Below are 16393 nucleotides of genomic sequence, written 5' to 3' on the forward strand. Positions count from 1 at the left end.
AATTATAAAATAAAAGCATTGATAAACAAAGATGTTTAAATACAGTTGGCCAGGGTAGTTAAAATTGTCATTAAACCTTAAACTTACTCTGGAATTACGCTGGAACTTTCTTTCGAATTAGGGCATATAAACAAATCTAGAGATATTCAGTTCTTCGAGTAAGCAACATTGGGAGGTTATTATTATTAGGCGAGACCTCCAAGGAGTCAGGAACTCATCGAGGGAGGCCACGTACTACACATACCAGCTATCATATTTATTCTTGAATTCATTCACACTGTTTGCACTCACAAACATCCAATGGCAATCCATTCCAATCACGCACCACCCTATGAGAGAAAAATCTAGCCCATACCCCCTACTTAGCAGCATTCATTCTCAGTTTCCAAAGACGCCCTCTTGTCCTTTCCCCACCCTCCATAAGATAAAAAAATTTCATCAACTAAAATCTTGTATGACCATTTCAGAAGTTTGTAAGTCTCAATAATATCCTCTTTCTCCTGTGTGCTAGTGCCTGCAGTCTACAACTACTCAATCTGTCTCTTCATAATCAGTATTCCACATATCATTTTAACTCTCGCTCTCTCTCTCTCTCTCTCTCTCTCTCTCTCTCCACTCTATCAGAATTTCCACGGAAACAAGGAGATCAAACCTGCGCAGAATATTGTGCGCAGCTCTTACTGGCTTTGTAAAGAGGAAAAATGACATCCTTATCTTTACATATAAAAGCTCGCTCAGCATTGCAATTATTATCTGATTGTATTTGCTATATGGATTGAACTTCAACTTCCTATCTACTGAAACTCCAAGATCTCTACCCTGATCAGTTTCATCTAGCATAATTCCACCAATATAATACGACATTGGATATCTAATCTCATCAATCTCACCATGACTTTAGATTTACTAACATTAACATTTACTAACATTAAAATCATTCTGCATGTTCTGCATATCAGCAGCATTCCTAATTACCCTACCTATCTTTGCATCATCCGCAAACAGCTGTATGTCGCCTGTCAAATCCTTCCCAATGTCATTAATATACAGATTGAATAACAGTGGCCAAGGACTGACCCTTGTGATACACTACTGGTTACCTTAAATCTTTCACTCACATATCCATCATATACTACGTTTTGATATCTGTTCGTCAGCTATCCTCTTATTCACGTTAACAGTTTATAATCCAATCCCAATATTTTTAACTGGACTCTAATTGGATTATATTATATTATAATCCAATCACAAATATATCCTCCAATTCATGCAGCAGTCTGCCATGCTGTCTTCTGTCAAAAGCTAGCAAAATCCAAAGGTATCATGGTGTATCCAGTCCTTGTCTAGTTCAATGGTAACATTGTTATTAAATGTGATCAAGTTGATAAAACATCACCTTCCCTTAGTAAAGCCATGCTGTTCTTTGCAAAGTAAAGTCTCTGTCGACATATTTCTGAATGCGGGCCCTAACCAACTTTTCCAAAATCTTCACCACCACTCCTGAGAGACTGAGTCATCGATAATCGGGTGTCTCGGTCTTTGTACCACCCTTGTGAAATAGGATTATCATACATTCTTTCCACTTCTGCGGAATCTTCGCTGTTCTGAAGCTCAAATTATATAGACTGTCAGAGGAATAGCCAGTTCAGCTGAACACTCTTTTAGCATCCATGATGAAAAATGGAGTTTCATTCTTCTCATGAATAGCATAATATCATGAGATTTTACTGCTATCTGCAGGTAAATCGAGAGTACTTTGAATATGATTAATTTATCACAGAGAAATTTACATTGTGTTCAAAACTAATGATAATTCTTGCAGAAACGATGGAATTATCGAACAGGAAACAGCCAACTTTTTACAATGGCAAAAATTATTGCATGAAAACAAATTTGAGAAATGCGTAAGAGTAATAATACGTTCGAGTATGGTTATTGAAGTATTCTAGTTCCTATGTTTTCAATATTTGGTTGAATAACAATATTTGCACTATAATTAAAATGTTTCTATTGACAAAAGGATCCGAAAAAAAAAATAAACAAAAATAATATTAGTTACTCTCTGTTGTATTTTAGGAACTTTTCAGGAATGAACAGTTTGTATATTAAACTGCGTTAATATATGATTTCTTGCAATTTATGTTGATACAATTATAATAAATTATTTCCATTAATTTCATATTTAGTTTTAATCTGACCATTCATTTGAATAGCAAAATTAGGCAAAGAAAATTCTATCTTTAGTGCATATGTTAAAATGGCTCAAAGTCTGAATTCGGTGTTAATGAACGATGTCATAAAAGACGAAGACTATTAGAAAACATGCTTTAATGATAGTGTAAGATCCTTTTTGTATTTTATAAGTTAATTTCTATACGAATTCTTGATTGGTGTCAGAATTATCAAGTTATCTGTGACTTACTTACCTGCAACAAGTACACATGGTCACCGATTAATCCCCACTCGATATCTCTGGGGGACGAAAAGTTGTCTTCCAGCTGAAAAACGTTTCGGTATTATGTCTGAGATTAAGATAAACACTTATAAATTGCAGTCACTACAAGAGATGCAAATTTATTTACATAAATGCTTTTTCTGAAGTTTTGTTTTAAAATAAACTCATTTTAATATAAGAGCTCATCGTTCATCCTAGTTATCTGCTGAATTTTAGTTTGCTTCCATAACTCACTATATTAGTTCAAGCGTTTTGCATAATATCAAGTGCGAGATTTTCAAAGGTTTTCTTTCACGGAATGCGTTTATTTCGTACTAAAATGCTTGTCACAATTTAGTTCTAATAGGTTCAATTTTGGTTTTCAGAGAACAAAAATTAAGAAATAACTTACGCGAACAGCAACCCTTCCTAGTAGCAAACTCTGATGTTCGGAAAGGCAACATTTTCGAGCGTTCTCTTCTGTAGTTAAATCCTCTCTTGTTCCGCCATTCTCTATTAACAATTAAAGTAAAACAATAAATTAAAATAATGAAACAGTTAAAACAAATAATTGACAATAATTAAGATAAACTTCCAGTGAGGAATATCTTTCGGAGCATTTCTTCATGATAATATACTTTACTATTTCAAGCTGATGCTCCTATCTTCAAATTTCTTAAATAACGTAATTTAATAAACGAAATTTCTTTTTTAAGGAACTGCTTCTTAACAATATCTCTAGATATTTTCAAGCTGGAGAAATGAAAATCACAACCGTAAGTGTTTATAATTGCCAACCTTTTATTGTTTCAGAACAAAAAAAATCAAAATGGATCTCGTCTTTGCTTTGCAGCGTTCGAAACTGACCACCATATGAATTCTTATTTGTTAATAGTGTTGGATTATTTTGTCCGTCCTTCTACTCCCCCCCCCTCACGATATTACACGCAAATATGTCTATTCGAGTCCTGAAATGTCTCGAGAATGTTTCATGTTTGGTTTCTAGAGCAGGTTTCCCGGGTTATCAAATCCTGAGCTCATCCACTCAGAGTCGTACAATCCACTATATATTTACAACCTTTCACATCAGAGATTGGATTGGGAATTAAACGGTCTCTCCCAGAACTATGATGAGATTACAAACGAATATTTAGTTACAAACGAATATTTTTTTTGAGATTATTGCGAACATACATTCATCAATTTATTCACGCTTCCTTAAAAATATTGACGGCGTCCACAATTTGAGATGGAAATATATTTGGTCTCTTAAGGAGAAAGCATTTTGCTTTCTGGAAATACACCGACTAAAATACAGACGCAATTCACATGCATCGATAGGCCAAGTAAATAAATTATATTTATATACAAGTATATCAATTAAATAGCACATATGCAGAAGGATTACTAGCCACATGATAACATCTGCACGATACTAGATCAATTAAGAAAGATTTTCTGGATCCATATGGTCTCTCAAAATCACCAAGATCTTATTGTATAATGCTAGTACGGAACTTCTTTGTCATATTTCTTCAAGTTAGTGGAAAAGGAGAATAAAAGAGAGAGAGAGATTACCGTGGGATTTCGAGTGTTAACAGCGTACTCTCTCAAAAAGATTACTAGCACGCTCCCCCCCCCCCCCTTACAAACAAAAAAAATCAAAATTTGTGCGTGTCAGTATTTACGCATGCGGACAAACACACTACTAAAAAAAATTTCCTTCCTCCTACTTTCGTCTTAATCTGAGAAATTAAAAATATCCCGTTTTCGACTTCCACAAATTTTATGATTATATATCCGTGCAGTGGGAGCCTCCATTGTTCGGTCGGTTTCACCGATGCCCGTAGGATGGAAAGAACGGCATTCGAATTCCTGGCAAGAACTGAAGAATATCGGTCAGAATATTTACGTGAAGCTGAGTCAGCCGATCTCATACGGGGCATGTAGGGTTTTGACTCCAGGAAACCTGAGCAGGAGACCGCGTGTGATCTGACAGCCGTAATACACTATGCGTATAGGATTTACCGTCCCATCAGAGCATTAACTAGTTTTAAAAAGAAGCTAAGTTACTTGGCTCTGACAGGTCACTGAGCGTTTCAAGCTCAATGACCCATCAGATTCAAATTTGCATACACGTGAAATTTCATTTCAAGTTCTATGCGCTTGAGTAGCAGAAGAAAGGACAAACATGATTCAACCACTTTCTCCTTATCTTTTTCAACCGGTTTCCGATATTCTAAGTCTCTTATGCATATGATAAGGTTGTTTGCTCGACAAATACCACTCAATTCAAACAATGGCACACAGTAATAGTAGTATTAGAACTACGAACACATGATGGTGGCATTTGCTAGCGTATTCTAGCACTATCCTCTACAAAACGTTCATATGAATATAATCAACTACTGGAGATTACGAAGAATGGACAACAGCCGCCAATCGATTTCCAAATAAAAACATTGAAATTGATTACATAGTTCTCAGAATTAGGCACCTAGAACATCTTCTCTCTGACAGGGAAGGAGTTGGAACTGGTCGAGGAAGCCAAGCGCTACCAGCTAGACTTAGTCGGGCTTTCGACCAAGAGGAGAGGCTCTGAAACTGTCGACCTGGATAAGGGGTGGAAGCATACTACTCTGGTGTGAGCCCGACAATGTCTGCTCAGGGGGGTGTGGGGATACTCACAAGCCCCCCAGCTGTCAGACTGTGTTGCTGAGTGGATCCCATTGGGGGGACAGGTATGTGTGTTAAGGCTTCAGATGAAAAACCATGATTTGGCTGTGGTGCAAGCCTATGCACCTAATCTGGAGTCAGAATGCTCTGCCTTCCTAGAGGAAATGGATGCTGCTTTTGACAGGGTGGCAGACAATGAATCAGTCCTGCTAATGGGTGACTTCAATGCACATGTTGGAACAGATGGCCAGATATGGCGGGGTGTGGTTGGGAGGAACGGCGTCCCTGACCTTAACGCGAATGGGTTGAAATTATTGGACTTCTGCTGTACTAACAGCTCGTCCATAATGAATACCTTCTTCCAGAACCTAGAAGTCCATACGTATATCTGGTACAGGGATACACTAGAACAAAGGTCTCTGACTGACTTCTTTATAGTCTCAGCAGACCTATTTTCCTCAGTGTTCGACATTCGTGTGAGAAGAGGGGCAGAACTGTCAACTGACCACCACCTTGTTGTGTGAACTCTACGGCTTCAGAAACCAGATGCTACCATCAACGCTGCTAGGCCTAAGCAGCTATACCGCGTGAAATGGGAGACATTGGAAAATGAGGCTGTGAGGAAGAATTTTGCAGATGACATTTTCTCCAGGTTCAGAGAGATTCCCAAGCATACTGCAGATGTTGAGGAGGAGTGGAAGCTGTTCGGAACAGCTGTCACTGCCTCTGCACTCTCATGCTGTGGCAGAAAGTGGCTCGGCGGGCAATGCAATGGGCAGTGAGAAAAGGACAATTTGGTGGAACCAAGAAGTCCAAAAAACTGTCCGGACAAAAAAAGGAGTCCTACCTAACATGGCTTAGGATCAGGTCACCTGAGATGCGTTTTCGGTATGCTGAGGCACGAAAAGCTGCTGCTGAGGCAGTAAAGACAGCATAGCAGAAGGCTTGGGAATCCTTTGGAGAAAGATTAGACTCATCCTGTGCAAATGCAAAAAAAGCATTCTGGCAGACCATCCGCTGCCTTCGAGGGAAGAAATCGTGCACAGCAAGGGCAATTAAGGCCTCTGATGGTGCACTTTTAACAACCAAGAAGGATATCCTCCACAGATGGAGGGAATACTTTGAGAGCCTTCTAAACCCGGGTGGCCCAGCAGTTGTGGACATCCAAGAGGTGCAGATCGGGGCAATGACTAGTCTCACAGCAGAAGAGGTCCATTTAGCAATAAAATCGCTAAAATCGGGCAAGGCTGCTGGCGATGATGAAATTCGGCCCGAAATGCTAAAAGCCTTAAATCGAGACGGTGTTCTCTGGCTGACTCGAGTGTGTCAGGCTGCTTGGATATCTGGGCCAGCACCAAAGCAATGGCAGACAGGCATAATAATACCAGTCTTCAAGAAGGGAGATCAGAAGGATTGCTAACTATCGTGACATCTCTCTGCTCAGCCTGCCTGGGAAAGTGTATGCTAAGTGCTTGGAAAGACGTTGCAGGAGCATAGTTGAGTCAAAGTTCCAGGAAGAACAATGTGGCTTTCATCCTGGTAGAAGCACAACAGACCAAATCTTCATTTTAAGGCAAGTCTTTGAGAAATCGTGGGAATATGCCAAGAATGTCTACACATGTTTTCTGGACTTGGAGAAGGCATATGACCGGTTTCCTCGGGATAAGCTTTGGCAAGTAGTACAGGAGTATGGAGTGGATGGCCAACTATTAGCTGCCATCAAGTCCCAGTATGAATGCCCAGAGTTTTGTGTCAGGGTAAACAGCACAAAGTCTGAACCTTTTACAGTCTCCGTTGGCCTCCGCCAAGGGTGTGTTCTGTTACCCCTCCTTTTCATAATATTTATGGACTGGATTGATAGGCACAGCCGAGGCAGTGAGTGTGTCAGAATTGGAAGATGTAGCATTTTACGTCTGTTTTTGCAGATGACCTCCAGCGGACCCTGGATAGGTTTGTAGCTGTTTGTGCAGACGCCGGAATGAAGATCAGCATGGCCAAAACTGAAACATTTGCGATCTCAAGACAACCATCCCAGTGCACTCTACATGTAAATAGAGTCCCAATGAGGTAGGTGGAGAAATTTTAATACCTTGGATCCATATTCACGAATGATGGAAATTGGGACATAGAGCTAGATACTCGAATTGGCTTAGCAAGCTCAATATTGCGGGAGCTTGACCGTTCGGTAGTATTGAAGAGGGAGTTAAGCCAGAAGGCAAAGCTGGCTGTCTTCAATATAGTCTATGTTCCCATCCTCACCTATGGTCATGAGAGTTGGGTAATGACCGAAAGAATGCGGACACGAATCCAAGCGGCTGAAATGAGGTTCCTTCAAGGCGTTGCGGAGCTGACAAGACTCGACAGAATCAGAAGCTCTGCAGGGAAACCCTCAATACTCAACCGCTGCTTCTCCGTGTTGAGAGATCACAGTTACGTTAGTACGAGCATCTGGTCAGAATGCCACAAGAGAGGCTCCATCAGCAGGCCCTCTTTTCCCAGCCAGAGGGTGGGAGGCCACGTGGAAGGCTAAGGACTCGCTGGATAGATTATATCCAAAACCTTGGGTGGACACGTTTGGGAATCCTACCAGAACACCTGAGCTTGGTGGCAGAGGATCGTGACCATTGGAAGTTCCTCTTGCAGCTGTTTCCCCTACAACCCAATTAGGAAAGGTAGGCCTTGAAGATGTATCCATGTATCTATAGTTCTCAGAAAAGGAAGATTGCTTTTACGATAGAAGTCTCATAATTTTCTATAGCTTTTTAAGATAATTGTCCGCTAATTGTAATTATACGATATGTTGGATATGTCTAATGAATGAATAAGATCCTATAAGATATAAGATCTTATATTTATAACATAACATAACACCATATAAGGGCGGTTGATAGAGAGATATCAGAGAGTAGTTTATTCAGGAGTAGAATTCGGAATTTATACAAAATTGGGTACAGCAATAGTTAATACAGATTATGTCAAAATTTGCAGAATTATTTGGATAAACTGGTAGTCTTGGCAAAGGATAATGGGTATCACTTTAAGGTAGCAAAGTATACGTTTATGCATTTGGGATGAAAATACTACCAGCTGTGTACCACATTGGAGGAACTGTACTCCAGGTATTTGGGGGGGTATTAGTGGATAGGGAGTTAAAGTTAAATTGCACATTGCAAACGTGGCTCAAGCAGCACATCGGATTACGTAGTTACTGAAGAATACTCTGACGAGCAGAGACAAAGTAGGTTATTATACCTCTTTATAGAGCCTTGATAAGACTAACTTGATAACACTAACTTGACTACATTGCGCACAATTTGGTCAAGTAGGTTTCTCAGCGATGAAGATGAGATGGAGAGGATCCAGAGGCGAGTGACCAAGATGGTAGTAGGTCTATGAAATGAACCTCATTAGTACAGATTGAAGGTTTGCGAGTTATAAAAATAGGTGACAGGTGGAGAAGGTTTGATATAATTGAGAAGCAAATTACTGAAGAGTGTTTACAAGAATAAAATGGAGGAAATTTTTCAGAACCCGTCTGGTGGTGGGAGTGTAATTAACAAGAGTGTTAGATCTAGACATTTTTTTCTTGGAGAGTGGTGAATGAGTGATATAGGTTGCCCGATTCTATTGTGGTTGCCATGACTGTGAATGAGTTCAAAGCAAAGTATGATAGATGCTGAGCAAATGTTGGATAGTGCTTGTCATGATATCTAGGACCACCCTCGATGAATCTAAGGACTCTGTGGAGTAGTCCATAATAATAATACTAAAAATATTTCATGTGCTTAATTATCTAAAATGAAGTTATAGCACGAGAGGAAGTCGAAAATCTAGCGCAAAAGCAATGGAGAAGTAAAACTTCAGAAAACTGAAAAACCTGCCAATATTAATACGGGATGATCTGAAATTGCATGAATATTCATTCTCATTCTCAATTTTTCTCTCTCTCTAAATGCAGTCACTCACGAGCATTTTTTTCGTCTTGCAAATTACAAACTTCAAATCAAACCCCAAACACCAACAAAGATTATGTGAACACTTCTTACAGCAAACACTTTAGAGAAACGCTTACCGTTCATTACTATTCTTTTCACTTTGATGCCAATAGCAGTGGACAGGATATGAAGGTGGTTGGTGAAGTCCTTCTTCAGAATTACAGTGTCTGGTTCAGCAGCTGCCGAGACCACTGACTGAGAAAGAAAGAAAAAAAAAAAGAAAAAGAATAAACTCGAAGGTATATCGCTCATAGACGAAAAGTGACAACTCAAACCCGCAAGACTGTATCAGTCCTTTGCAATTTCAGGTGACATTATAATGACAAGTAAATTAATGTCCACTCCCCTCTCCTTAGGGGAGAGTATAATATATTTTAGGCCTCTAAAACACGGTTCAAATTTTAAAAACCTATGAAGTTCGAGTGCATTAAATTTTCTTTTTTCTTTCTTCATAACTCACAAATGAGTTATCTCTTTTTCTAAAGAAATTAAAGCACAACAGGTGGTTTAGTTTGAGTAATCTCACTCAAACTACGCTACACTTGATTCTGTGCAGCAATCCCTCCATTAATTTGGTAAGTCTATTTAGGAATTGTCGACAGCTGACCTGTCGTTTTCAATTACACATCTGAACCGCTATAAAATCGTGAATGTGAAAAGTAACTCTACTTGAGAGTGCTTTTCATCCTGCTAATAAGGAAGAAGTTTCAATTACTGAATTTAATATTTAATTGCTGAAGCATGTCGGAGAATTCTTGAAACAAGTGCTTAGCTAAGAATTTCTGTAGATACGGCCACGTCTTATGTTGGAAGTATAACTTAAACTCTGGTTAAAGAAGGGAAATGAGATTTGGACAAAGAAATATTAATGTTTTTCACATTTGTTTAAAAAAATTCCATCTAAAAGGACACGTTTTCAGTTATTCTAAATTAGAATCTGTGCAAAGTATGCAACAATATTCACTATCTTAGTGACGAAATCAATCGACTTCATCTACATCTTAATAGTAATGAACGCACAATTACTGTTTACTCTTATAAAAATGTTTTTCACTTAACTAATCATATAAACTGCTGTCATTTCGAAATAGTAATAATTTCACTATAATTTTTTGTTCTTGATTAGTTCTTAGTTTTTGATTAGTCTTTATCTTAAATGACATCAAAAGCAATTCTTCTTCTTCTTCTTGGCTTCCGTATTAGGCATTGTTTGCCTGCAACGTTTTCAAGGGTTTAAAAAGTCTTCTGCCCATCTCCTCCTGGGTCTTTCTCTTTATCTGTGTCCCTTTAGTTTATATTTCCAAGTATTCTTTCTGTGTATTCTTTCCAGTTCTTTCTACAGTTTGTGATGTCTTCTGTTATGTTTATTATGGATAATTGTTTTCTTATTTCTTCATTTCTTATCTTGTCTATTCTTTTATAGCCTGCGAGTGGTCTTCATTTCTGCAGCTTCCACTTGTCTTTTATTTCGTTCTCCCCAAATCCACGTTTCACTGTCATATTTCAGAATTGGTTTGGCTATTATTTTATTATTATTTACTATTATTATTTTATATAGTTTTATCTGAATTATTTTGGACATCTGTTTGTTGAAGTGTCTTCTGTTCAAAGTTCCAATGACTGTTAGGAATTTCTGCTTTTCTTATGCAATGTCGATTTCTCCATTGGAGCTTATGAAATTTCCTAGATATTTAAATTCGTTCACTTGTTCTATTACTTTGTTGTGGATGACTGGTTTGCATATTTTAATGTCTTTACCTTGAAATGCTATTGATTTCGTTTTGTTTATGGAGAAGAACTTATTTTATTCAGAATTTATTGGCATGAAATTGTTTCATTTCATCTTACGGTTGTACTGTTTTGTTCAACACGTGTAGATTTTTCTGTAATTGGTCTTCATTTTCAGTACAAAAGACTGGTTAATTTTTTATTTCCTATGATTTTTGATTTTCCTCCACTCTCAAGAAATTTGTTCCATATATATATATGATCTGATCCTGTGGCTTCCTCTCTTCGAGAGGGTTGCAGCTGATTACTAGAAAGATAGTGACGCAAGGTTGTTGCCCGTTGCCTTCTTTGCCGTATTTTCATGACTGTAGCCTGTGTGTGTTCACGGGTCCAGTTTGCGTGCTTGCGGAGTGAAAATCCTCATATAAACTGGCGGGAAAAAATCTGCTGTTCACGCCCAAGACCGGCTAACTTGGCTATGGCTGAGGAAGATCCTTGAGCTCCTCACGTCGTCGACGGGAATCGAGCCTACGACACTCCTCCCCCAGGCATATGGTTGCGAACCGCAAAGCCACTCGGCTAACCGCGCGTACATATATATGGAAAAAATTAATATATATTAAATAATCTATTATATAATCTATATATAATAGATTATATATAATAGATTATTTAATATATATTTATATACTATTATATAATATATAATAATAAATAAAAAAAATAATATATATATATATATATATATATATATATATATGTATATTGAAAAGTATTGGTGATAATCTACTTTCTTGAATGAAACCTCTATTGGTTTTAACTTTTTAGGTTGTTTCATTATTAGTTTCAATATTAATTTAGCTTTCTTCCATTATATTTGCTATTGCATATGTGGTTTGAGGTGGAGCTTTCAATTCCTGCAGTATATTCATTATTTTTGTTCTGTTGATTTGATCGTATGCTTTCTCATAATCCGGGAAGGCCATATATGTTGGCAGGTAAAATTCTATTTTTTTTTTCTATAATTTGTTTGAGTGTAAATGTGGGATCTGTGCAGGATCTTCCTTTCCTAAAGCCACATTGTTCTTCCAATAATTTCCTCGGCCCATGATGTTTAGTTACTTTTAAGGATATTACTCTGTACTTTCCGGAATCTTTTCTGTTTTTTTTTGTTTTTTTTGAATGTGTTTATGACTATTGCTGTTGTGGGATGTTTCCTTCTTCCTATATTCTGTTTAGAAATTTAGTTAATCGTAATTGAAATGGTTTAGAGCTGTATTTGTATAGTTCTGAATTTATTTCATCTTCTCCTGTAGCTTTTCTATTTTTTTAGTTTTTCCAATATTTTCTGTAGATCGTTTAGCTTTATTGGTTCTTCATCTGTTTCTTGACTTACTAATTGTTTATTTCAATTTGATTATTATTGTTTAGAAACTGGGTGTAGTGATTGGCCCATTCTTTTGTGGAGGGGGGGGCCTTCTAATTGTAGATTATCCTTTGTTTCTTGAATCATTTTTTAATGATTTTATAGCTCTTTAGTTGAGGTCCATTTATGTCCCAGTCCTGTCTTCTGGTTTTCCTGGTTTCTCTTCTTGCTATTGCTGTGATTCTTTTATATTCTAATCCATTTCCTATGGTTTTTGTTGTTTAACCATTTAAGGTAGATTTCTTTTTTTCTTTCTTATTAAAAAGTCTATTTCTGGGTTCCAAGTTCTGAGTCCTTTCCCTTTTCTTCGCAGTTTTGTTCCTATGGCTCCATAAGCTGCTTGTTTTACAATTTGTTTAATGTTTTGCAATTCATTTTCAATATCTGTATCTTCAGTAATTTCTTTGTATGATTTGTAAGTCTTCTTTGATGTTATCTTGCTGTAACAGTTCTATCTTAAATTGCTCCTGCTTTTGTTTTTGTGTTCTTGTATTGTTTCTATTTCTCTGGTTTGGGATCTTAATAGGACTGATTAATAAATGGTGGTCTGAGTCAATATTGCATCCTCTGTACACTCTGCAATTTCTTACCATCTTCTTTAGTTTTTCGCCCACTATTATATAGTCACCGATGCTTTTATATCCTCTCTTATTAAAAAGCACTTATTAACAACAATAACAAAAAACGTTACCTCTCCCAGTCCATAATTTGCTGTAATGGTGATCACCGAAGTGTTACTCGTAACTGGATCGCAAGTAAACATAACTCCTGCCACATCGCACGGGACCATCTCTTGGATTACTACAGCCATCGGAGTGTTGATCAACTGACCATTTCTTCTGCAATGTAAAAATAAAAATAAAAATGTTTCCTTAAATTTTGAGACAGAGTAATAAAATGCGTTTTGAAAATGATAGCTTAGAAATTACAAAATCAAATGCGGACAAATTAAAAGGAAGCTTCTTGAAGTAGTTAATGTTAAGGTAGAAACTATCGCAATCTAATCTGAAAGTTTTGTGAAAGACGTGTTCGTTCTATTTTTAAAAGTTTAAGAACGAATGAGTTCCCCGAATGTGACGATCTTTTCTACTTTAATTAATGCGCATCATATGAGACACCACACAAGTCAGTTGACAAATATTACGTGAAGAGCTTAATTATTGCAGATAATTGGATAAAACGTGAACTAAATAATTTCAAGGAAAGAAATGTCAAGCACTTAAATATCGACACGTTTGAAATTTAGTGCATTAAATATTTAAGCTTGTGTTCAATATTTTAACGAATCTCGCCGAATTAAAATAATATTTTCGAAGATGCTTTCCAGGAAGAAATCAAACTTGGAAGTATTGCGTTTTCAGCTAATTCTTTATAACTGTCCAAATTCTTCAGGACTGCATTATCATTCAACTTCAGCTAAACGAGAGAGGCGGGTTGTTTGGGATGCACAACTGAAGTAAGCAAGAAAGGCCACGAGACAAGTGTAGTGTCTTAATTTCGAGTATTTTTTCTCGGTAGTAGCCACATACCTTTAGTTACTTCTGCCGTATTCTCATATTGCAATAACAATTTCTGCCCAGTCTGCCTTTTTTACATGATAATAAAATGTTCGCGGATGAAAAAATCCTTTCTTCTCTGTATCAAACGAACTAACTAATCCTCAGTTAAGAAGCTCTCTTAAAAATTCTTCGCGGAGTTTAAACCCTGGTTCTTTTCTGAGGGGTATCGTGTTTACTGGCTGAACCAGTAAATGAGAAACAATGGTCAACCATTGGCATATCCTACTCCGCATGTGATCAGTAGTCGAAGTGCTTTGAGGGAAAAAATTATCATAAAGGTAAACGAAAATGAGAAAGTGAATAGGTCGTATTAGAAACGACCCAGCCTCGACTGCTAACGACCTACTATATCTATACTTCAGATCAGCTCATTGAGAAAAAAGCGAGAGAGAGAAAGAGAGAAGCAATAACTGCATATCATACACCAGTGGTGCCTCCTTTTCCCGAATGAGAACTAGATATAAACAAATAATAACTAGGAACTATATAATATATATATATACAAAGAATAATATATTCTGAGAATATGTTGTAAATTTTGGATCCATGAAACTATTCATTAAAAGATGTTAAAATTCAAATATGTAGTGAATACTTATAAATGTGACACACACACACACACACACACACACATCAAATTGGGTAACTGGGGCTATATATTTTAGAAATTACTGTTAAGATACCAATTGCTTTCAGTCAAGTTTCAAGCCCGAAAAAGTTACTATCGAATGAACGACGGTGACGTGATAGAATTTTGAAGAATATTCGATATTGGCCATTGAACTGTTTAACATTCGAGTCGTGTGCGAATGTTAACCACTGACATACCGTTTATTACCACGAGTGTTTTGAATGTGTGGCTCATACATCTGTACGTTGATGGGTTCACATTTTATGAAAATAATTTAAACAGTTTCTCGATATATAATCGAGAGCCCGGTTTAAATCAATAAAGGACCACTTCTAGTCCTCGACTTATACACTGGGTATTCTTGTTGGAGAGAAGCTGAAGGGCATCAAATACTGTGCTGAAATTGTTATCCCTCAAACATAAATGGATTGTTTTTATTTTTACCGCTATTTTGCCTGCTTCTGTTTAGGAGTGCCAAGTAGGCAAAATAGCCGTAAAAATAATAGTCTTTAAGAGGGGTAACATGGGAGTTTTCCCAGAAAAAATACCTATATTTTCTTGCGGATTGCTTTTATTTCCATTATATTCTAAACGAAACATTTCATTGTAATATTTTGAGCGAAACTTAACATTCCATGTCAGGAATCCTAAATTGATTAAAAAGTGTTGTGTGGGGCACATTAACTAGTGATTGACATAATCATGAAAAACAGCGAACTTACCTTTTGTATTCAATAGCAACTGCGTTAAACTGAGAGGCCCAGCACTTCTTTATGGATTCTACAACCTAAGAAAACAATAAATATTTATTAACTTTACATTCGTTACATGTTATTATTTTTACCCCCCCCCCCCTCTCATTTATGTTCACATTCCTTGCATTCTTATTCTTTGCTCGTTTTAGTTGTCATGTGATCACTTTTATACTTCTTAAACAGATGCCCTCCGTTTTTGTAATAATAAAATTAGAAATAAATTTTGCCCCCCCGTTCCCCTTGCACTTTTCTTAAAACAATAATAACCAATAGTTATCTCAGCATGTATTTTATTTTAGTAAACTAAAAGGTTTTCACATATACTATCCAAAAGGTTTTTGGATAGTATACAATCGTACTTCAAACCAAAATAAAAATAAAAAAATAGCACATGAACATACATATTTTAGACATTAGAACTTTCAATTTCAAATTTAATATATTAATGGCAATAACAGTATATAATGATAAGGCTGGGCTTGTTCTTCAGCACATATTTTTTTCAATACGCGGAATGTTTTGATGCTGTATAGTATTAAAATAATTGGGCGGAATATCCAGTAGATTTGGGAATTGTGTTCAAAAATAAATAATAATGTTGGTCACTGCTTCGCTTTCCAATCCCGGAAAGGGCAAAATCCTTTCTTGGTGGTGCGAGGAAAGGACGTCCCCTGTGAAGCAGAATGCAAACAGTTGCATTTAACCTGCTCTATAACTGCAAGAATTACAGCGACACTCCATGAACCAACTCTCGTCCTTATAACACTGTTTACACATTTGGGGTGGAGCGCAAAAGACCTCCCTTTGTTAGTATCGGTCTCAAAACGAATAAACGAGAAGAGGCAAATCTTAATCTCTCTCACACAAACTTTCTCCAGTCGTCGCTTTCTGGAGAGAGCTACTGTTTTCATGGATGCTACTCCAACGAACTGCTCACCACTATTCCTCCATTTTCCTCTGTATACGTAAGAACACGAGCAGCTGGTAGTCAATATTCATAAGCATTTTAGCTCTAACTTTATCGAACCAGCTTCTCATCCTCCACACTTTTGTTTCATCTACCACTGTTTTCCGAATAGCCTTCCCTATATGCTAAGTAAAGCCTCTTCTGAGAACAAACCAGCTAAGAATACAAAATAATTGGAAATGGTGATTTTTACACAGATTTTCGACAGGAACATATTAATAA

General features: G+C 37.0%; 1 protein-coding gene across 1 annotated transcript in view; it reads right to left on the bottom strand.

The window, feature by feature from the left end:
- The window catches only part of LOC150092879 (uncharacterized), a 124644-nt gene that overhangs the window by 80266 nt on the left and 27985 nt on the right, over positions 1-16393 (bottom strand). Inside the window, exons 17-21 of the mRNA XM_090414147.1 lie at positions 15172-15236; positions 12951-13098; positions 9183-9300; positions 2847-2947; positions 2427-2498 (exon numbers count right to left, since the gene is read on the bottom strand). Coding sequence (XP_090270273.1) covers positions 2427-2498; positions 2847-2947; positions 9183-9300; positions 12951-13098; positions 15172-15236 — 504 coding nt within the window. The remainder of the gene's footprint in view (positions 1-2426; positions 2499-2846; positions 2948-9182; positions 9301-12950; positions 13099-15171; positions 15237-16393) is intronic.

The sequence above is a fragment of the Typopeltis vanoorti genome, chromosome 24 (genome assembly GCF_054136105.1).
Source record: "Typopeltis vanoorti isolate ZY-2024b chromosome 24, IOZ_Tvanoo_1.0, whole genome shotgun sequence".
Taxonomy (NCBI): domain Eukaryota; kingdom Metazoa; phylum Arthropoda; class Arachnida; order Uropygi; family Thelyphonidae; genus Typopeltis; species Typopeltis vanoorti.